Consider the following 24,020-nt stretch of genomic DNA (forward strand, 5'->3'; position numbering starts at 1 on the left):
AAATCCATGCCAACCACTCATTCACACCATTCCTGTTATATTCTTTCTGCATTCCTATTATTGCAGCCCAGACTCTACCACTCACCTATTTACCAGGGGCAATTTACAGTGGCCAATTAACCTACCAATCTGCATATTTTGGGGTGTGGGAGTAAACCAGAACATGTGGGGGAAACCATGTGGTCAACTCATGCGGTCACAGGGAAAACGTGAAAATTTTTACACAGTCATCAGAAGTCAGGATCAAAGCCAAGTTGTAGGAGCTGTGAGGCAGCATCTCTGCCAAGTGCCATTGTGCTGCTCTGATATATAAATGAGAGCTTTCTATTTAATTCTTTGCTGACATGGAATTGTGCTGCAGAGGTGGCATACACCTAGGATCTGGAAATTCCAGAACAATGGTGACAATGTCCACTAGTGTTCCTACTTGCATTGCATAACCACAGCCAGCAAGGGCCTGGGTTATGAGCAAAGGTTCATCAGACATGTAAAAGTACAAAGCTGCAGATGCTGGAAATCTGAAGTAAAAACAGAAAATGCTGGAAATCCCCGGCAGGTCAGGCCGCAGTGGAGGAGAGAGAAATAGTTGATGTTTCATCAGGACCTAGGATATTAACTCCGTTTCTCCCTCCATGGAACCCTTGGCTAGAATAACATTGTGGCTATTATCGAACCTCATCATCCAAAGTAACATAGAACTCAGGACAGTACAGCACAGGAACAGACCCTTTGGTCCACGATGCCTGTGCCAAGTATGATGCCAAATTAAACTAATCACATCTGCCTACATACGATCCATATCCCTCAATTCCCTGCATGTTCATGTGCCTGTCTATGTGTCTCTTAAATGCCACTATCAAGTCTGCTTCCACCACTTCCCCGGCACTACATTCCAGGCACCTACCACTCTGTGGAAAACTTGCCTTGCATATCTCCTTTAAACTTTCCCCCTCTCACCTTAAAGCTAAGCCCTCTAGTATTTTACATTTCCACCAGGAGGGAAAAAAAAACGCTATCTACGCTTCTCAAATTTCTTTCAGTCTCCCCCCAACCATTCCAGAGGGAAACAACCCAAGTTTGTTCATCCTCTCCTTGCAGAAAATACTCTCCAATCCAGGCAGCATCCTGGTGAATTTCTTTTGCATCATCGCCAAAGCCTCCACATTCTTCCTGTAATGGAGTGACCAGAATTGCACACAATATTCCAAGTGCCACCTAACCAAAGTTTTATACAACTGCAACATGACTTCCTGACTCAATGCCCAACCAATGAAAGCAAACATGCCATACACCTTTACCACCCTATCTACTTGTGTTGCCATTTTCAAGGAATTATGGACTTGGACCCCAAGATCACAGAAGAAGAGCAGGTTGCTTGGACAACCTCAACAGCTCCTGCCAGGAGGAAAAAATAAATTCACACAATTTTCTTGAAGCCATTTGAAAATGTCACGCTAATGTTTATGATTCATTCCAAGTATATTGTAAGCAGTGCAAAGCATCTCACCCCTTTCAAGATGTCTTCCTTATTGTCACTCCACTTCATGAACAGAACGATTTTCCAACTAGTGTTGCAATTCACAGAGTTAACCTGGAACAGACAGCATGCAAGCATATCTTGATTAAAGAAACTGTTTGAGGTGGGTTTTTGGCAGAATGTCAATGAAATTGATTGCACTTGATAGATAGCGACATCAGCTAGCTATTGCTTATTGTAGTGTATAAAGATTAATATTTTTCTTTAAAGTGAGTCATAGATATTGAGAAATATTAAAGTGGTAGTAAGATCTCCAGCGTCACTCAACCAATTGCCAGGAACCATTCACCTCAGTTTTCTCAAACCACTCACACAAAACCTGTGTTCCCAATCAGTATAAGCAAGGCATTTCCAGAATATGAACACCTTCATAAAATCGACCCACTTGCAATTGAGAGGTCAAACAGTGATGGAAACTGTTATCATCCCAGTTTGCCTAGTGTAAACTGTACCATCAGCACAGACTTGACTTATTTGACAGCCCTCAAGTATGAGGTGGTTGTTGATTCCAGCCCTACACTAGGGCATGAACATTTACTCCAGGCTGATATTCTAGTGCAGTACTGACCAAGTGGTACATCAGAGAGCGTTTCTTCAAATCAAATAATAAACCACCTTGTTTCTCTGATTCAAGTGCTGATTAAATGTCTAATGGTATTACCTGATGCCTCTCTGAAGCACATGGAATTCTCTTGACCTTTAGGTAAAATTTCTGCCCTCATTCAGTCCCACTAAAAACATTAATACCTCATTTATCTGCTGGATGTTTGTTTACAGCTTTCTGACACAAAATAACCACTGGATAATAGATACTAGCCCATGAGATTTGGTGTCACTGTACAAATAGAAAAACTTTATTCCTTACCTCTTTGCATCCAGGATTGTCAACCAATTCACAATTGCTGGCATGAAGTGGCTGGCCAGCATTAACCGGGTTCAGCACCACTTTATCTCCAATTACAACCTGGGGGGGGGGGGGGGGAGGAAGAGAGAAACTGTTTAAGACTGAATATACATTTCATTGCTCCAGCATATTTATTTGATAACAGGATGTTCAACTCAGGCTCTTTGGACTAAAGGTTCTCTGGAATACATCATTACACAGAGGTAACTGGTTTATATGCTCCTACTGAACTTCATCAGTTTGCCTTTTACTTTGCCAGTTTTCTCCTTGTTTGGCCCATACAGTAGATGCTAAATCCTCCTTTGAATACAATTGAGTGTTTAATGGCATCTCAGACCAATGAGACATCAGGACGTTGACGGGATGTTGGGCAACAGTGACACAGCAGTAAAGCACAATTCTTCTCTGCACCAAAGCACAACATTCCAATGGGGGTTATTGACATCAATTAGGAGTGGGTCACCCTTTCTCTTGAAAGCCACAGCACCCATCACTACCCCCAGAGAGACCCCAGGTGCATGGGGGAATCAAAGCTAAGAACCTTTCTGATCTTCAAAATCTAAACGAGCTAGAGTTGGGAGGGCAGCAAACAGAGATCTGGTTTAAATACTGCTTATAACTTTAATACCATATTCTCAAGGGATGGTCCAGTGTTACCAAAAATAGCACAACAGCTCAGCTAATAGTCCTGCTGCCTCACAGCTCCATAGACCAAGGTTCAATCCTGACCTTGTGTGTTGTCTGTGTGGGGCTCACTTATCCTCCCTGAGATAGTGCAGGTTTCATCCGGGTAAACCAGTTTCCTCCCACATCCCAAAGGTGTGTGGGTTGGTAGGATCAGTGGCTGCCGTAGATTGTCCCTGGTGCACAGGGGAATGGCAGAATCTGTGGACTTTGACAGGAATGCAAGGAGAACGAAATGGGTTAGGGTGGAATTAGTGTAAAAATGGGTGCTCGATGGACCTATTTCTCTGCCGTACCTCTCTACCTATGAGCAATATTCAGAGAGCAAATTAAATCAAATTGAAGCCACATTGAAAGCAAAATTACAAATCCGATTACTTGTCAAAAGAATCCTGCCCCATTGTGGTTTAAGCTAGTGTTACTCTGTGCTTCAATGTCACCTAGCCCAAGTCTTCTACTTACACTGTCACCTATGGACCGCAGCTTGTAGAACGGCTGGATGTAGAACCAGGATCCTTCATTGCCAGCAGCATCCAGTGTAACCCTCATGGCGTTCTTCTCCAGCAGGGCTGGCAGTCTCTTGTTCACAGTCAGGTACTTGTTGCTTTTCAGGTGCAATAACTACAGAGTTATAAGGTCACGTTAGTGAATTAGCGACAGCCCTGGCATCAGTAGTTTTACTTGGAAATTCCACTAGGGTCTCCACTGGAGTCCATGGTAGAGACAGGATAGGGCAAGAATGGCACCACAGAGACCTGGTTACAGATCACACTGTGGATGCATAGGCAACTGGAGCAATCAAGGATGAGAGGGTCAGATTTTTTGCTAGGTGTAATATGGAGCAAAAGGGGTCTGTAAATGGACTCAGCCTTTGTCCAAATGAAAAGGTTCGAGGAGCATAATGGCTTCCTCCTTATCTTAACTAGATTGGGGAGTTTTAAGGGGCATAATTAACATTGTACTTGCACACAAAAGTTTGCCATTTCCCGTCAAGTGCTGGAAGACATGAAACTACCACCAAATCTCTTTGACCTCAAGATAATCTGACCCAGCTAAGGTCAGGAATATAGCAGGACAGAAAAGAAAGAAGAATCTGATGACACTGTGTTAAAGCAGTGTGTTGACCTCTCCGGAGGCCAGCCAGCTAATTATAATGTTTTCACATTGCAACTAGAGCTGACAAACCTGATATTCTATGCTACAATTAGAGCTATTTAGTTCACATACCGCTTATTATACATTAAGTGGTTTTTAATATGCTAGCAAAGCACACTTGATTTTAAGTTTTCTATTTAATGCACCCAATTTTAGGAGCTTGCATTTAATTGTCATATAATCGGGCCACAACCCGATACATTCTCTTTAGTCGCAGACAGGAAAGCGCACAAATACCGGACAGGAGAAACCAACTGGTCTATGCAATCTGCCCACACCACCATGGGCATACTGTGGACTTCATTACACGCCTTTAGAGAAAGTTAGAGATAACGTGCGTATGCGCAAGTGGCTTTGTGTACCAAACATTACATAGGTAAATAGCAACAAAGCTCATTTACCCATACACAGAAATCACATTACACTAAGCCAATCAATCATTCACATACACGCAAATCACATCTATATTAAGAGACCTTAAGAACAATCTGTTGAGGGATTTGATACATTAGAAATTTCTCTTTAAACTGTCTTTATAACAGTTTAGTATAGGATGCAAAAGCAGTTTCACTGAACAGTCGCACTATCACAGATCCAGAGCAAGAAGTTCTCTCCACTCCCAGAGCAAGGTCTGTTCTGTTGCGGGCTGGGGCAAGCCTGGTTTGACAGGTGTACAAGCAATGGTGCAAAAACCAGTCACGTCTTGGTAACATACAGCTGTTGTGTAAACACAGACTTGGATGCCAATCTAAGCAAATTACGCAATGATGATCTACCCAGCCACAACTTCCATATGATTCATCACATTTGGATGGAAGTTACGCATTAACCCCAACATCCCACTTAAGCTACTAGGATTTCCCAAGAATTCTGGGTATTTTGTTTCAGATCCTCAGAAGGTGTACTCACCCATGTGAGTGTGATGCTACTGCACGCAAGTTTTTCATTGTACCTGCATCTCAGCTACTTGTGCACATAACAATGAACTCTACTTGCCTTCTCTTTAATCTACTATTTTCAACACAACTAGAGTGTACAACAAACTGTGAAAACACTTTTTGGAAGCAACACCCACAAAAAACAACATCTTATGGTTAGCTGGCTAGCTGCAATGTGCATATCGAACCTCTTGCTCCACCCCTGAACTTATCAGTGAACTTACTGAAAAGGGCAGGGCACTGCTCCATAGAGACCTAGTTCCAGATGAGAATGGGAATAGAGGGGCAATTGGAGCACTTGTGGTTGAGGGGCACAGATTTCCAGGATGCAAGGCTATCCACTTGACACAGAGCAAAAAGGAACAGGTGCATATCAGCATAAGTCAAAGTGAATGGCATACTGGGTTTGAGGAGCTGAATGACCTCCTCCTGTTAATAAGTAGATTAGGGAGGTTTAAAAGGGCAAAATTTAAATAGGATTTGGCACAAGCCCAATCACTAAGTCCATTTTCTGACTGTGCTGAGCACTTTGCACCTGGTCCCACAGCTTTACATTGCCATCGCTGGTGCATTCAGCATGGTCCATTTTAGTTGGGTTGCCAACTCTCTATTAAGAAAGCTAAGCACAAATAAAGCTTTTAAAAACAAAACAAACCTCTGTGCAGATTAACCAAGTTAATTTGTTTTAAAAAGCATTTTTCTGATTGCGTTTCAGCCACGTTTAGATGTGTCCAATCATTGAAGATGTATAGGCAGCTGGAAAAGCCATCAGCAGCACATACTGTCAAAGAGCCATCAGGATAGTCTGGGGGCAGAGCCCCAGATCCCACCATCTTAATTGCCATTTGCAACCCACACCACTTTGAGGGACCACAGGGATTGCAATACCTCTGGGATACGGGGAGCTGCATGGCCACGGGACCAGAACAGTAGCACATTGAATAGGAGCACAGAACCATGCTATGGGCGTGACACCATCAACCTGTCTTGGACTTACCTGAATAACATTGCCGTATTGAATGACTGTTCCAAGCAACTTCCGGTTTTCTGATTCATTCTGCTTCTTTTCCAGATCTGAAGCATGCTGTAGAGACAGGTACAAACATCAGTGGCTGTCTCAAACCTTCAGTTTAGCCCAAACATAAAATGGCTTGAACAGGACAACATACTTGAAGATAAAAGAGAGCCCCGGAACATGTTTGGCTTTAACTACTGCTTTCCTCAGAACCATGAATTCCATTGGTTGTTGGCAACTTGTCTAAAGCCTTCAAGAAGCTTATTCAGATTTAAATAAATGAAGCTCCTACTACACTCATGCCAGCTGAGGCCTATTGATAACCTTGGAAACATTAGATCATGCTGCCATTCCAAAACCTTTAAGTACAGAGAGACTGCTACACTGGCATCCTGAATACAAAGCACCAGAATTCTGTTTGAGCTATCAGGTATCTTCAGAAAGATATCTGTAGAACTATTATCCAGGGTTGTTAATTATTCTTCAATGTCACTGAAATATTTTCTAATCATCATGCTCCTGTTTGAAGAAACGTTCTGCATATAAATTTGGCTGCTACACTTCCAACATCACACAGTGATTGCCTTTACAAAGCATTATTGGACAACCTGACATCGCGATGGATGCTTTATTTCCTCATTTATTTTGCTGTTGTCAACTTTTAAAGGCGATTTTACGACTCTGCATTTTGCAGAAATGGTCAAATTCAGATTTATTGGGATAAATACAAAAATGAAGTTTTACTGTGAATTGGACAAAAGAGCGCACTCGTTGGGGATAGTGTCATGAAATCCCATGTTTACTATTACCAGAGTCAGGACACCCAGGAGCCAGAATGGAATTTCAGTGGACAATTTCCACAGTAACAAAATATGGCTTTATTATGCCTGGAACAGTGAGTAAATCAGCTAGTGCATGAGTGGCACACAAGCCAATCATCAAAAGCACTGTGGAAACAGTTGGCCAAACTGAAGGAGGTCGGGGTTAACAGCCAGGAAGAGCATTACAAAGCTTCAGCTTTGTACAACACGTCTAATTGCTTAAAGTATGTGTCACAAGAAAATGTATTTCTCCTCTACATACATAGCAACAGAGACCACAAACTTACTGGATTGGCAATATGCATCTATTTGGTTCAGAGGGACATTCTTTCCCTCAACAACATTGTTTACTTTTAAATGTCCCCCTGAAGCAGTCCAAAACACCCAATTGTACTGTAACAGCTTCAGTTCAAGGCAGCAAGTCACCACAAGGGATAAGGCATGTGCAATGTCAACATCCCTCAAAACAAAAAGTGCCTTTACACTGACTCAACCTGGCAGACAGTTACACATTAAGTTGCAAATTGTTTGAGATGAAGTTCAGTAAAGAGAGCACTCAGAGTCTGAACTTATTAGGCAAACATTTTAGGATAAAAGATTTGCTTTTGGAAGGTGCTTTTCACTCCTCAGGACTCTCCAAAGTGTACTTTGAATGTGTGTTTGCTGCTAGGTTTTAGGGGAACAAAGCTGATAATTTTTCCCATAACAAGGTAACATTATAAGATAACGACCAAGCAACTGGCTTCAGTGACATCAGTTTAAGGATAAATATTGGCCAAGACATCAGCAGAACCTCCCTATTCTTCTATGAACAGTGCCATGTGACACTGAATTTCTATTCAAAAAGGTAGTAGGAATTTTGTTTTAATATTTCATCTGAATGTTAACACCTCAAACAGTGCAGCAGCCCCTAATGACTGTAGCTAATGTCAGCTACTTACATACAAATAGCTCTGAAGCAGGAAAACGTGCACCTCGGATTCCACAGCAGCAGGTCCTCCAGGTGAGCTTTGGCATCAGTGGCACACATTAATCAGAAAACTTTGAGCGAGCCATTGCAAAACGTGTACTGCACAGTTGTCAACACTGTGTACATGCACATCACTTAAATGAAGAACCCACAATGAATTTGCAAAAATTCAGTAAGTGCGCACAAACGTGACACGGTACTGCAGCTAGTGGAGATGTTACTTCACAATTCCAGTGAGAGAGGTTCAGTCCTGACCTCCTGTACTATGTGGAGTTTGCACATTTTTCCTGTGACTGCATGAGCTCCCCCAGGTGCTCTGGTTTCCGCCCACACCCCAAAGATGTGGAATTATTAATTGTTCACAATAAACTGCCCCTCATGTGCAGGTGAGAAGTGGAATCTGGGGGTGTTGATGGGAATGTGGAGAGAATTAAAATAAAATGGGATTGTAGGATTACTGTGAGTGGCTGCTTGATGGTTGGCTTATTCATATGCTGTTTGTCTCCAAAATACAAAGCTTGCTTTAGATGAAACCCACTCATGTTGCACACAGGCCATAATAAATAATGAAACTACAAAAACATCTTTTTAAAAAAAATTCTCATTCACAATTGTGCTATGAAATGCTAAGCTAAGACAGACACAAACATATGCTGTGTATTCACTAAGTTTAAATTCTTCTAGAATTTCCAAGTCATCACAATCTCCAGTAGAGGTCACTGCCTGCCAAGATAGAAAATCATACAATAGTGTCAATATTAAACAATAACAAATTTGGCATAGGTGGTTTGCAATGGAATCCACACAATACAGTGTGTAACAACATTTTTATATCCTCAATTCTCCACCTGGTTCAGCCATGAGATAGAAGGAATGAGACCAGAGCTCACTAGAGCAATGGATCAAAGACTCCTCTTGAAGGATTTTCATGCCTTTCAACAGAGGCTTAGGCTGAAATTGAATTGCTTGCCAAATGTTTCTCATTAGCTCTATTCTGGAATTATCTGCTCTTATTCCAGCATTCTCTCACTGCAAATTCTTGAAATTTACAGATTCATCGAGCTTTTATAGCACAGAAATAGGCCCTTCATCCCAACTTGGCCATGCCAACCAAGATGCCTATCTACGCTAATCCCATTTGCCTGCGTTTGAGCCATATCCCTCTAAACCTTTCCTATCTGTGTAACTGTCCAAGTATCTTTTAAAACGTTGTAATTGTACCCACCTCTAGCACTTCATCTGGCAGCTCATTCCATATACCCTGCACCCTTTGTGTGAAAAAACTTGCTACTCAGATCTCCTTTAAATTTTCCACTTCTCACCGTACACCTGTGCCCTCTCGTTTTAGACTCTCCTGCTTGGGGAAAAAGACTACCTACCCCAACTATGCCTCTCAAATTTTATAAACCTCTAAAGGTCACCACACAGCCCCCTTAGCACCTGGGAAAAAAAAAGTCCCAGCCTATTCACTCACTCAAGCATTCCAATCCAGGCAACAATCGTGTGAATCTTTTCTGCATCCCCTCCAGCTTAATCATATCCTTTCTATAGCATAGTGACCAGAATTGTACACTCCAGTACTCCAAATGTGGCCAAACAAATGATTTGTCCTGACTCAATGCCTTGGCCAATGAAGGCATGCATGACACAAACATTGTTCACTACTCTGTCTGTGTTGCCACTTTCAGGGAACTATGAACTTGTACCCCAAAGTCTCATTGTTCAATAACCCTACTCAGGGCCCTTCCATTCACTGTCCATGTCCTGGACTGGTTTAACTTCCCAAAAATGCATTACTTTCCACTTAGAGTTAAATTCCATCAGCCATTCCCTTGCCCATTTTCCCAGTTGATCTACATCCTATTGTAACATTAGGCAACTTTCTTCACTGTCCACTATACCACCAATGCATTTTTGCTATAGAAAGGATATATAAAATTTGAGAGGCATAGTTGGGGTAGATAGTCTTTTTCCCAGAGCAGGAGAGTCTAAAATGAGAGGGCACAGGTGTACGGTGTACTCAGACCCAACCCAGTTTGTTTGTCATTAATGATTTAGAAGAGAATGTAGATGGCATAATTAGTAAGTTTGTATCATCTACAAACTTACTTTGGCTTTCCAATCTGAAAAACATCCCTCCACTACCATCCTCTGCTTCCTACCACCAAGCCAATTTTATATCCAATCTGCCATCTTACCCTGGATCCTATGTACGCTACCCTTCCTGACCAGCCTATCACATAGGACCACATTAAAGCCCTTGTTAAAGCAATGTAGAAACATCCATCACCCCACCCTAGTCAATCCTCTTGGTTACCTCCTTAAAAAAACACTCAAATTCACTCTACAATTTCCAATGAACAAAGCCATTTCTAATGACTATTTCTAATTTGTCCTCGTCCTTCCAAATGCAAATAAACCCTCTCTCAGAATCCCTTCCAATAACTTTCCACCACTGATGAAAGGCCCACCATGGTTTGTTCTTGCAGCCCTTCTTAAATAAAAGCCTAACATGAGCCACCCTCCAGTCTTCTGGTACCCTACCTGTGGCTAACGAAGATACAAAAATCTGTGAAAGCCCAACCAATCTCCCAATCAGTTCCCAGAGACTTATCCATCTTTATGTGCTTTCAAGACCACCACCATTTCCTCCTTCGCGGTGTCGATAGGCTTCAGAACATCACATGTCCCCATTTTGCCCTCCTAATTCCCTTATACTTAAGGGATTCACTTGATCCCAGCTGCCTGCACCTGACGCATGCCTCTTCCTTTTTCCTGACCAGACCCTCAATATCCCTTATTAACCAGGGTTCCCTCATCCTGCCAACCATGCCCTTCATTCTTTCAGGAACATTGTTCCTATGGGAGGCTTTTAATAGCCTCCCACTTGCCAGACATCCTTTTACCTACTAACAGTCTTTCCCAATCAACTTTTGCAAGTTCCTGTCTAATTCCATCAAAATTAGCCTTCCCCTAATTTAGGACTTTGACTTGAAGACCAGTCCCATCTTTTTCCATAACTATCTTGAAACTAATAGAATTATGGTCACTGGTCCCAAACCACTCCCCACTGACATCAGCCAATTACTCATTTCCCAAGAGAATGAGTGTAGCTACTTCTCTAGTCAGGCCATCTACATATTGCTCGAGAAATTTTCCTACACACTTAAATTCTGCCTCATTTAATCTCTTAACATTATGGTAATCCCAGTCAATAATAGTGAATTGTGTATTAGGACAGTCTAAAAATACTGTCCTTCATTCTACCAAGAGTCACATCTGTTAATTAATTCAAGATTCCAACAGTAGTGCACATAAAATATCTTCTAATCATCCACTATATTAATGCCGGGGTAATGTTTCTGAATATATTGACTAATGCAAATATTTTTTCATTAGTTGCTCTGTTAAACCACTTCTTTCTGTACATAGGCTTAACTTTTCCCCAAATCCCTTATCATTGAGAGACCATCACTAGGACATGATTCTGGAGTGATGATGTTGAATGTTTCCTATGTAACCCATGTTCCTTCTATAATGGGTTATACAGTACAATCCTCAGCCAGACTGTGGCTTTACCAAGGCCTGGAACACCAACATCTGGAACTTTCATTTGGACATCCCCATCTGAGCAATGCAAACTTATTACTAGGTGCCATCCTTCAAACACCACTTAAAAAGGTACCAACAGTTAAGAACCTTAATTTTTTATTACAAGGTCCTTGAAGCAATATTGTTGCTACTTTTCAATGTCTAAGTTTAGAACTATTTTGTTTTTGTTCATCTACTTAACAAATCGTTAACAGGTTTGATTTAATTAATGAAACATTTCCTCCCTTTAGCTAACTTTATCTATCTTTTAACCTTCAATGTTATTCTGTATTTATGCTCCCTAGTAATTTTCCTATCACTGCAACTGGGCTGAGTACCTGAACATTTCCCTCCCTCTAATTGGCAAATCTCTTGTAACAATTATTGGCCGGTGTTTTGACACAATTCCTGTTCCACAAAACATTTTTGTTAAATCGATAATACAGGAACAGAGGTAGATGTAGCTCTGAGAGGCTGTTCTGTCATTCAAAGTAATCATGACTGACCCATGACTCTTGGTTACAAAACTCAATCCAATCTCAGATTCAATATTAACAACTGATTTAGCCTGGCCTTTTATTAGTGATGTGGGAAATACTTCTGCACACGGTTGTAAAAGTTTAGAACTCTTCTGAGTGGAAATTGACCTTACTCAAATTCTGAAACACTGCATCCAGTGGAATGCACGGTGTCCCCACATCTTGAAAACTTCCATCAAACAACTACAATCTTCAACCTTCCTAGAAGTACAGCCTCAATTTAAGCCTTGACATCATACTTTAAGCATTGTTTGGGAAAACCAACGATGTACTCCCTCACCAACAAACATGTGCTTCCCAAGATACAGTACGTAAAAGTGTACTCAATATTCCATGTGGGATTGAATCACGGCTTGGTATAGGTGCAGGTTCAATCCCCCCTTGCACTCCAGTCCTCTGGATACAGAGGCCAACATTTCATTATCCTTTGGTATTATTTTTGGTACCTGGCTTTGCAGGTTTTAATGATCATGGAAATTTGAAACAAAAAAAACACTAAAGAGACTCAAAGTCAGACAGCATCTGCAGAGAGAAAACCAGAGTTAACACTTCATGGCAGTGACCTTTGATTACAACTGATGACAGAACTGATCTGAAATATTAACTCTCCACAGATGAATGATCTGCTGCATACCTCCAGAAGTTTTTATTTCACTTTGTATCCATACTAAATATGTTTTTGAGAACAGCAGTCACAACATTAATAAAGTAAAACACCAAAGTAATTCAAATAAAGAGAAGTGGTTAATGGCATCTTAAAATCTGCACCTTTTCCAATCTAACATCAGCGTGCAGTTTTGGATACTGTGATATTTCAGACTTGCAGCAAAATTAATGTTGTGTGTCCTTGGAAACCCAAGGTTCTTTGGACCTCTTCAACATTAATCAAGCTGCTTTTTCCATTTTCCAAAACCAAGAGCAGAGGAAAGGAGAGCAAGAAAGCAAGAAAATTAAGTACAGCCTTGCACTTTTCATGACATCCCAGAACAATGAAGTGTGCCACAGGTTTGGCCATTCACTTATATTAATGATATAATTTCATACATCTACCCATACTGCTAACAAGGCCCCTGAATTTACACCTGTAAAGTGTGTATGTGACTCTATCCCATACATCATTTTTAAATACAATGAATAGGGTGCAGCCTAATAGATCTTCGTGGTACCCCACGATTTAGATTCTGCCAGTGCAAATACCTGTTCATTATCCCTACTTTGTTCCTCCTACCACTCACCTAAATCTTTTTTAACTAGGTCAATCACTTGCACGAGTTTCAGCTCAGCAGAACAAACTCTTAAAAGGGGCTTTATCAAAGGCCTCAGGAACAACATGCAAGTATTTACGTTTACATTAGTCATATTTTTGACAGCATGAAAGAATACATCATCAAGTGCATCAGACAGTATCAAAGTGATTAACAGCTTTTGAAATACTTTTGAGGTATAGCCACTGATGTGGAAAAACACAGCAACCAATTTACACACAGCGAATTCCCACAAACAGCATTAGCCCAGCTGAATTAGGCTCTTGCTCTATGCTCCACTTTCTTGAAGATTAGTCCTCAGATTGCTTTATGTGGTAAGCTTTGCTCATGAAGTTGGTGTGTTCTGGCTTTTATCCAATGAGTTTTGGAATAAGACAGCATTTTTTGAATTCCTTTTGAAAATCTCAGAGAAAAAGATTTGCTTGAAAGAGCCTGCCAAGAATAGATCTAGCTATTTACAGTTTGTACTGTACTTAGCATTCAAAGCTTTGATAGACCCAGTGGAATAGGCAAGTAGATCTTACCCCAGATTATGACAATCTTCTCTCTTTGGTAATTAGCAATACGTGCAATAATTTACCTAGATAATACTGGTGTCGTTCAAAGCCAGAAGCAACCTCGGAGTTACGCAACAAGTTTGAAAGGAAGTATCCCACATAGTTTAGCATGGGTTGCCAAAATTTCACTTCTATTTTAAGAGGAGAATCCCCCTGACCTGGGATGGAGAAATATACCCAGAATGATTGCTGCCAAAAGGGATATTCAGATTACTGTGATGAAACACTTGCAGGCATGTATAATCAGTAAGAGTTTTGGACAAATGTCAAGGAAAACATTATATACATCAGCAGCTATTCCCTTATTCTTATGGAATCTTTTTTGAATAGCAAGCTAGAACACATATCCAGACTCCACTGATCAGCTGTTGCATCACTGTATGCAAAGTCCCCTAAATGGTTGAGGTGACTTGAAATTAACATTCATTACGCCAAGCCATCCCTTGTATCCAAGTAGTAAGAAAGATGCTGGAATCTAATATAGAAATGGCAACATGGCACTTATAAAAATAATAGAGTTGGACAAAATAATTAGGGATTTATGAAAGGACAGTCATGTTTGATAGATCTTTTGGAAAATTTGAGATAACTAGCAGAATAGATAATGGTGAACCACTTGATGTGGTGCAGTTGGACTTTCAGAAGGTCCTTAAGATGCCACACCAGAGATTATTAAAGGAAGAATGAGCACACAATACTGGGGGTAATATACCTGGCAAGAAATGATGATTGGTTAATGTACAGAAAAGAGTAACCTGGTCATTCTTGCATTCAAGTATTGTGATCAGTGGCGTGCAAATCTTTACTAGGGTTCCAGTTGTTCAGAAACTTTATCAATAATTTAGATGAGAGGATCATGTAATATACCCAAGTTTGCTGATGATACTAAACTGGGTAACAGTGTGGGCTGTGAAGAGGATGCAGAGGAATATAGACAGGCTGTGTGAATGGACAAGAACATGGCAGATGAAATAACATGGAAAAGTACAAAGTGATCACCAAGGAAAAAGAGAAAGATGGAGTATTTTGGTCAAACATTGAAAGGTGTTGGTGTTCACAGGAATCAGATGAGAGTCCTCATGCAACCAGTTAGGGCAACAATCAGCATTTTGGCTGTTATTGCAAGAGGATTCAAATACAACACTACAGGCACCTTGCTCCAATTATATAATATTCCTGACATAGTCTCACCAGGGCCTTGTGTAAAGGTCTGGTCTCCCTACCAAAGGAAGGATATGCTTTTAATTGAGGGAGTGCAGTGGTTCACCAAATTGATTGCTGTTGTACAAGGTGAGATTAAGCAAAATGACCCTCTACTCAGGCTGAGAAGAATAAAATCTAGAACCAGAGGTCATTGCTCAAAATAAGGGGTTAACCATTCAGAGCAGAATAAGAAATTTCTTCACCAAGAGGGTGATAAATCTTTGGAATTTACTACCCAAAGGACTGTGGAGGTTCATTTGTTGAGTATATGCAAGACAGATTGATAAATTTTTATATAGAAAGGGTATTGAGGGGTATAGCATTAGAAGAGGTAAGATTTCTTTATCAGTCACATGTGCATCGAAACACACAGTGAAATGCATCTTTTGTTTAGAGTGTTCTGGGGGCAGCCCGCAAATGTTGCCACGCTTCTGGCGCCAACGTAGCACACCCACAACTTCCTAACCCATGTGTCTTTGGGACGTGGGAGGAAACCGGAGCACCCAGGGGAAACCCACGCAGACATGGAGAGAACGTACAAACTCCTTACAGACAGTGGCTGGAATTGAACCTGGGTCACTGGTGCTGTAATAGCGTTATGCTAACTGCTACACTACCGTGTATGATTAGAGTGGCACCAAGCTTAAAGATCAGCAATAATCCTATTGAATGACAGAGCAGGCATGGAGATCTAATGGCTGACTCCTGTTCCTCTTCAATGTTCTCATTTCTAAATATTCCTGGCTCGTTCATTGTTATCTAATTAATGCTCATGTAACTAAACCACTCACTGAAGCACGATAAATTCATCAATAATAAAATTGAGAGACTATGCATCTTTTGAAAGCACTAGGGATCATATTCCACAAAGCTTAATTGGAAGAAACATTCTACCCAAAACTGTTGCACTTAACATTTCATATTTCAGACAACAATTCCCAGGGAGCAGTCATTACAGCCTATTGTCCTGGCTCCATGGGTAAAAGGCCTTGCTCATCTGTCACAAACCCACGCGATGGTCCCACTGCGAGGAAGGTTAACAAGACAAGGTCTCTATTAAAACCTATAGGTAATTAAAAGAAATCTTAAAAGAAACAAAACAGTAAATATTCATAGAAAAGCATGTTCACAGTGTGTGAAAAATCACCAGATGGATACAGAGGAATCATGATTTGAACTTCTTCTGGATAGGAATGATTGGGAATCATTCAGCACCAAAGAATTCCCAAAGAAAATATTAACCGTGGACTTGCTAGTAAGGTATGGCACATTGCACAACTCAGCAACATTCACCTTCAACTAGAGAAGAACTTGTCATGAATGAAAATTCAGACGCAGATTTGGACAGAAAACATCAAATAGGCTGAAAAAGACTCCTAGTATCTAATAAGGATGCAAGAGACCAGCTCTGCTAAGAGCTTTTAAAAAGCAGCATGTTTTATGCTGATCAGCAGTAAATCAAAAAAATGATAATATGCGTCAACCTTACAGCCAACCAAGGTAATTAGTCTTAAAGTGCTGGAAGAGCTGCAATTCTTGCATATTTTACTGGTGATGATAGGATATCCTTCAATGGTACATACTGCTGTTCTGCATAGCACACAGACTGCTAAGAGGTTATTGAACTGGTTCTGAAAACCCACTGAAATGTAATAAACTCCCCAATTAAAACACAAACAGATCTGCAGTCATGAATGTTACCAACCTGACTAACAGTCTTCAGCTTTACTGGTTATGGTAAATATTTCACTAACGGGTAGTCGGAATCCTAGTGTCAACAGGTTACTAACAGTAATTAAGAAAATTCATACGTATCCTCAATAACAATTTACTGAAAACTAAAACCCTGCTGATATTTTATAAAGCAGTCTGAAAATATCCAATCTGTTTAAAATATTTAGGTTTAAAAGAACGAGGAGTGATTGAAAAGTATTTAAAAGACTAGAGAAATTTCTTGGGGCAAATCCAAGAATTCACTTCCCCCCAGAAGTGAAGCACTAAATGAGAAGATGCATCTTAAAATTTCACCAGCTTGGAGCAAAGTTAGAAGGCATTTTCTTTGACAAGATTAGCAAAATATTGCTTCAATTACTGAAAAGGAATTTTGCTGGAAAATTTTACAGCAATATTGGGGTATCAAATGGGACAATGTTGGCTCCAAGGACCAGCCCCATCAATTCCATCCACCCTCTACACATTTCCCTGCATCAGTGCAAATATATCCTCTCACAAATGCCCAACAACTCCTCTGATTTATTTTACCATTAAATTGCTCTTAGGTGTAAGTTATAAGAACCAATTAGCCTACCAGCACATCTTTGGGATGTGGGAAGAAACCAGAGCTCCCAGGGAAAATCCAGGCAGCCACAGGGAGAACATGCAAACTCCGGAGGTCAGGATGGATCCTGCAACGGTGAGGCAGTAGCACTAAGTGCTGCTCCACTGTGCTACCATCAACTTCCACGAATGCTGGGTCAACTGAAATGTGCCCCAGGGGGATTGATAGATTTTAAACAAAGGTTCTTTGATCTGAAGCAACAAGTCCTTCTTAGTGCATCAGACCACTACTTGTGGAGCAAAACGGCATTGTGATGCTTTCAGTTATGAAGCTGGGACAGTGATATGCCGCAGTATGGAGGCCCCAGGAGGGTCCCATTGTCCTTGTGATATGCACTCTAACAAAGAGAGAAAAACCATGCCCTGATGGAAAAGGAAGCACTGGCAATCATACTCAGGTCCAAGAATGTGGAGTGGGGGTCTGCGGTCAGTCACCAACATGAATGATCTGCCTAACAAGAACTGATGTCACAAGTCCACAATGGTGGTCTCTTGAATGCAGCAGTGGGCCATTCTCCTGTCCCAGTACAGAAAACAATATTGGATATTGGGCACTACAACAGAATGCCACATTGGAAGTATTATCAAGACTGTTGCACAAAAGCACTGATATAAATTATAGTAACTGCAAGATGCACCCACCAGGCAATAGTGCTAACAGCAAAATTGATGTAGAGGGATCCAGTATTAAACCAAGCTGGACCGATTCACACAATAATACAAAACCTTTCTACCACAGATGTTAAGAGCCACCCACCAAACAAGGCTGCATTACATTGGGCCACGGAGTAGTTATACTCTGTGAATTATGAAGCAGAATAATGGAAGAACTTCATTCAAAGCATTTGGGCATTGTTAACATGATAGATGCAGCTCATAGCTTTGTATACTGGCACAGTAGTGACAAGGATCTAGAAGAATGTGCAATAAAGTGTGCATTCTGCCAAGACTGCAGATCACAATAATCAAGAACACCTCTCAAAATGTTCAAGTAGCCCACAAGGCCGTTGCAGCACCCCTACATTGTCCACATCTCCCAGTGTTGGTGGACAGCAATTCAAAACAGATTGATCCAAAACATGTGGTTGGGGGGGGGTGGGGTCTTGCACTATTTCTGAGTGCACCATAAAACCTTTTTTCCCCACAACACATGGTCTTCCCAAGGAAGATAGACCTCAATTTCCTACATTTCAATTTGAATGGGATCAAACAATAATCACCTCTTTGATAGCCTCAAATGCAGAAGGCGGGGGAAACAGTACCAACAGTTATGGTTAATAGCAGCAAGTGATACAAAGCAGACCAGGTCTTGGAATGCAGCATCAACCACCAGATTTTACTGAGCAGCAGACTGATGTTGCACTCCAGAACAGGATGCACAGGAGACTTGGAACACTTCTGGGTTTGGTTCAACTGAGGCCGAAAAGCAGATAGTCGAAAGAAAGCAAATATATCATGTGGTACAAAGCTACGAGGTTGCAATTGCATTAAGATTTGTGCACTGAGATCACCATGCAGATCAAAGATGTGAAAATGGAAGAATGAAGATTTTAAAGATTCCCATGTTCTCCATGCCAGATATCCAATAAAATCACAAGGCAGCAAGGCCTACATTGGTTGAAGAGATGGCACAGCATGAATCAAGAGTTAAGTAACACTGTCTAAGATGGTTAAAAAGATCAAAAGGGATGCAAAACCCAGTTGAACACAAATTCAGAATGTTAAACTTGTAATGTAGTGTAAATGCAACATCACTGCATGGTGCACTTGATTGTATGCACAATGATATATGCATGAGCAATTCTTGAATGAATCAATGATACTTCATAGAGCTGTTTCCCTCATTTCACTCTGCATGTTACTTCACTAAATACCACAAATCCATAGGATTAAGTACATTACTGTTACAGGTGAAATCAGTTTCTGCCCTCTTTGGTATTCCCCTTATAAATGGCTATCCCATTCTCAGTTTCTGCTCTTCACTTGATGGGTGGTCTCCTGGGTTCTTGGGAATTTTCACAACAACTGCTGCCATGAATATATAAAGAAACATGCTTTGCTGCACAGGGTCCAACCTTGAAGTTAAGTCATGTGATCCAGTGCATATCACATGGTCAGGACATGTGATCAAACCTCCAACAGCACCTTCAATCATTGTCCACCCTCATCAATAGTAGTGTTTCTGTTTGGCCAATGAGAACTGTGTGTGAGCCCTGCCTAAACTTAAAGTCACATTTCAAGACTTCTTATATGAAATAGATATATCTGCAGTCATCTTTTTTAAAAATAGGTTCTTCACCAAAACGCAAATAAGACAGTCTCAATCTTTCTTGCCCTTTACATGTCCATTTCCCAAGAGCAATGCTCTCTTAAATCAGAGCTCCAGTTGGTTATAAAATTCACCTTTGGGATTCAAAAAAGGGCAGGGTAAAGAGGTGGTGGGAAGTAGGATGCAAGCAGAAGCCAATATGTAGGAATAGATAGTTTCATTTTAGCCCATGATTGCAAGAGGTCACTAATATTCCCCAAAATAATTTAACCACTTCTAACAAAGGCGCAAACTGAAACCTGCTTGCTAGAGATTTGCATATCAATTAGCAAGGATCACGCAGGAAAATTAAAAGCCCGGTTATTAAAAACCAACAAACTCAGTGTGCATGATAGTCAGTCATTAATAACCTGCATTTCAAAGCTATTCTGGACCTAATCAATGAATTTCCAATAACCAACAGCTAACCTTCATGATAGCACAGGAATCATTTGACTGAACTGGCATCAAGAGGTCTGGACTGATGATCTGGATACCCAAGAGATCAAATCCCTCTACAGCAGCTGAGGAATTTAAATTCAGCTCAAGTAACTCTGCATTAAAAAGGCTTGTATCAGTAACCCTAATGACAATACTAGCCTGTGGTTAAAAATACACCTGCTTAAAATCTGCCAGCCTTACCTGATGTTACACAAATACGACTCCAGACCCTGTGTGTATGGTTCAGGGGTAATGCAGGATGGAAAATAAATGCCAACCTTGGCGCAATAACCCATTTCTCACGAGTTAAAAGATGTGCGATTTCCACTCAAAACGTCTGATCATCTTTGCTTTAACATTTAAGCCATTCTATGTCATATGCTAATAAGGATGCAGAGTCATGTGACATGGGCCCATTCAAGATTACCACACACAATTCCCCATAGTCAATTACAGAATGCCAATTTTTTTCATGTAGCTGAGATTGAAGGGCAGGGCCAGGAACTGTTATACCAGCTCAACCACAGTATAGGAAGCATTTACTGATATAACCACAGAGTTTATGGTAAACCTAGAAGGCCTACAACCTATGGTGACCTTGACATATGTGCAGCAAGGATATAGCTACAGATTATAGGAAGGATGATTCTTGCTGCTTTTTCTTATTGGTTGTATTAATAATCATAAGTTGCTTCCTCGATTGCAAACTTGTGCTCCTGATTCAGCCATAAGTTAATATAGCTAACTTGGCTTACTTTGCAACAAACAAACTATCAGCTGGAGCAACTCAGTGGGTTGAGCAGCATCTGTGGCAGGAAAGGAATCCTCAGGACTGATGCAGGGTTTTGACCTGAAGTGTCAACAATTCCTTTCTCTCTCTCCCCCCCCCCCCCCCACCCCCACAGATGCTGCTCAACCTGCTGAGTTCCTCCAGCAGATGGTTTGTTGCTCCAGATTCCAGCATCTGTAGCCTCATTTGTCTTCATTGGCTTACTTTGCCCCGGTCCTTCTAGGGTGTCTAGCATACTCCAATGTTAGGTCCACCCAGTGGTTGATCTTCATGCCACCAAGACCTCCTGGAGGAGGAGAGGGTCAAGAGAAGACTCTGCCTCCCACCATTCAGCAGGTCAGGTCAGTACTGCCAGAATCACCAGTGCCAGCAACCACACAAGGGCCAGACAGTAACACTGGTCTACTGAGCTCTTTGAAAGATTTAATGGCGCAAATGGAATCCTCAGCCAAACACAAGGCAAGGCAGGTGATCAGAGGATACTTGCGACCACCCAGGCCCAGAGGCTATTCCCTCTCTAGCACAGGATACAGGATAGCCACCAGGCATTCAGATCTGATCCATGGAAATGCAGAAATTGGGTAAATCTCACCCACATGAATTGATGCCTTGTCCTTTATTCTTGAGATAGCGTTAACAACACCCAGTCCATAGCTTAGTGTATTACAAAATACAAGTACCCAATGCAAGGGCTGTTTGTTGATGTTTCCAAGCAAACTTTGTGCAAAAATGTAACAAGAAAAAATGAAAAGCTCAGCTTCATCCATATTTGACGTAACAATTAGTTTTTTTTTTAAAATGGCCACGGTTTGAGAATCGTGGGCATTGATCCAATATAAACAGCAAAGAGTACAATCAGAATCAGAGCTCCCCCTACAAAAGCCCATTTATTCAATTGGAACCATTGTGCACTAGCAATGGGATTGATGCTTCCTGGTGTCCTAGCAATCTTCAACTCCTATAGAAGGAAAATAGCTACAAGACAAATTAGAGAGGAAAACAAGCAAACATTAACATAAGCGTTTTCATTCTTCATTTTCTTTGAATACTTTGCTTATTTGTTATTAGAACATGAGTGATGGAGTGAAAAAAGTTAGTGTCAAAATAGGAATGGGACCTTGAGGCTGAATATGCCTGTAGACCATTAGTTGCAGTGGAAGGACAGGGCAGGACATTTGGAGGCAGGAGACAGGACTAAATCATGACTCCAGGGATATACCTAACAAGCTCTACAACCCTATCCAACAACATCTGATCATGTTCCAGCTACACACCATTCCTTTCAAGAATTTTATTCTTCTTTATACCAATCAGAATCCCCTGAGGATCCTACATGAATTTTTAAGAGATTTGATGATCCCCAATTATCTTTAAATGAACGCTCTATATTAGATGCTCCCATTTCGGAGGAAGAAATAAAGTAATATTTTCAATGAATTCGGGTAAAACACCCAGCCCTGACGGATACACAGCTGAATTTTTTAAATCCTTTTCTGATATTCTTGTTCCCTGGTTAGCCAAAATTTGTAAAGATGCCCTATCAGTCGGTTAACTACCATAATCTTTCTATGAAGCAACTACTTCTTTAATTCTTAAAAAGGATAAAGATCCCACTGATTGTGCATCTTATAGACCTATTTCTTTATTAAATGTAGATTCAAAAATATTTTCCAAAATATTGGTCTTAAGATTGGAAAAAGTTCTTCCACAAATCATCTCTGAAGACCAGACAGGATTTATTCAGAATCGTTATCTACATTTTAACATTAGGAGATTAATGAATATTATATATACCCCTTCATCCCAAATTCCAGAATGTGTTTTCACACTAGATGCTGAAAAGGCGTTTGACAGAGTCGAATGGAAATATTTATTCAGTACGCTTCAAAAATTCAATTTTATTCCTAAATTTATTTCTGCTATTAAAATGATTTATTATGCAGCTATGGCTTCAATACTTACTAATAATCAAAGATCTCCTTTGTTTAGGCTTTTTCAAGATACTAGACAAGGCTGCCCATTAAGCCCTTTATTATTTGATATTGCTTTAGAACCTTTGCTACTGCACTTCGGGATTCTTCAAATATATGTGATATTACTTGCGGACAGAAGATTCATAAGATATCTCTTTACGCAGATGACCTGTTACTTTATATTTCTAATCCGGAGGAATCTATCCCCGCAGTACTATCACGATTAGATCAGTTTAGGTGTTTTTTCTGGCTATAGATTAAATTTTAATAAGAGTGAACTTTTTCCATTAAATATGCAAATCCCAATTTATAGCCAATTACCTTTTAGATTGGTAACTGACTATTTTATGTATTTAGGTGTTAAGATTACTAAGAGACATAAGAATTTATTTAAAGCTAATCTACTGCCTTTAATTGACCATGTTAAACAATTATTTACTAAATGGTCCCCACCGTCTCTATCATTGGTAGGCCAAATTAATGCGGTTAAGATGAATATTTTACCAAAATTTTTATATTTATTTCAAGCGATTCCAACTTTCATCCCGAAATCCTTTTTGATACTATTGATTCTAAAATTCTTTCATATATTTGGCAGAATAAAAACCCAAGGCTAAGTAAGAAATATTTACAAAAATTAAAAAAGGATGGTGGTATGGCCTTGCCTAACTTTAGATTATATTATTAGGCAATCAATATTAAATATTTAATTTTTTGGATACAAGATTCAGATGTAACTCAACGCCCCAAATGGGTACACCTTGAGTCCCAATCAGTACTTGAATTTTCATTAGTTTCTATTTTAGGAGCTCCACTCCCTTTTGTACTTACCAAATTAAGTAAACATATGATTAACCCAATTGTTAAACATACAATATGAATATGGTTTCAATTTCATAAATTTTTTGGATTGAATAATCTATCAAGTCCCATTCAATCTAATTTTTTTTTCATCCATCCAGAGTTGACTCAGCTTTTTCCATATGGAAAAG

At 40.3% G+C, this 24,020-nt stretch overlaps 1 protein-coding gene across 1 annotated transcript in view; it reads right to left on the reverse strand.

The window, feature by feature from the left end:
• The window catches only part of itpr1b (inositol 1,4,5-trisphosphate receptor, type 1b), a 440,649-nt gene that overhangs the window by 314,318 nt on the left and 102,311 nt on the right, over nucleotides 1-24,020 (reverse strand). Inside the window, 4 exon segments of the mRNA XM_052018719.1 lie at nucleotides 1,508-1,591; nucleotides 2,403-2,501; nucleotides 3,588-3,746; nucleotides 6,216-6,302. Coding sequence (XP_051874679.1) covers nucleotides 1,508-1,591; nucleotides 2,403-2,501; nucleotides 3,588-3,746; nucleotides 6,216-6,302 — 429 coding nt within the window.

Source organism: Pristis pectinata, chromosome 6 (genome assembly GCF_009764475.1).
Source record: "Pristis pectinata isolate sPriPec2 chromosome 6, sPriPec2.1.pri, whole genome shotgun sequence".
Classification (NCBI taxonomy): domain Eukaryota; kingdom Metazoa; phylum Chordata; class Chondrichthyes; order Rhinopristiformes; family Pristidae; genus Pristis; species Pristis pectinata.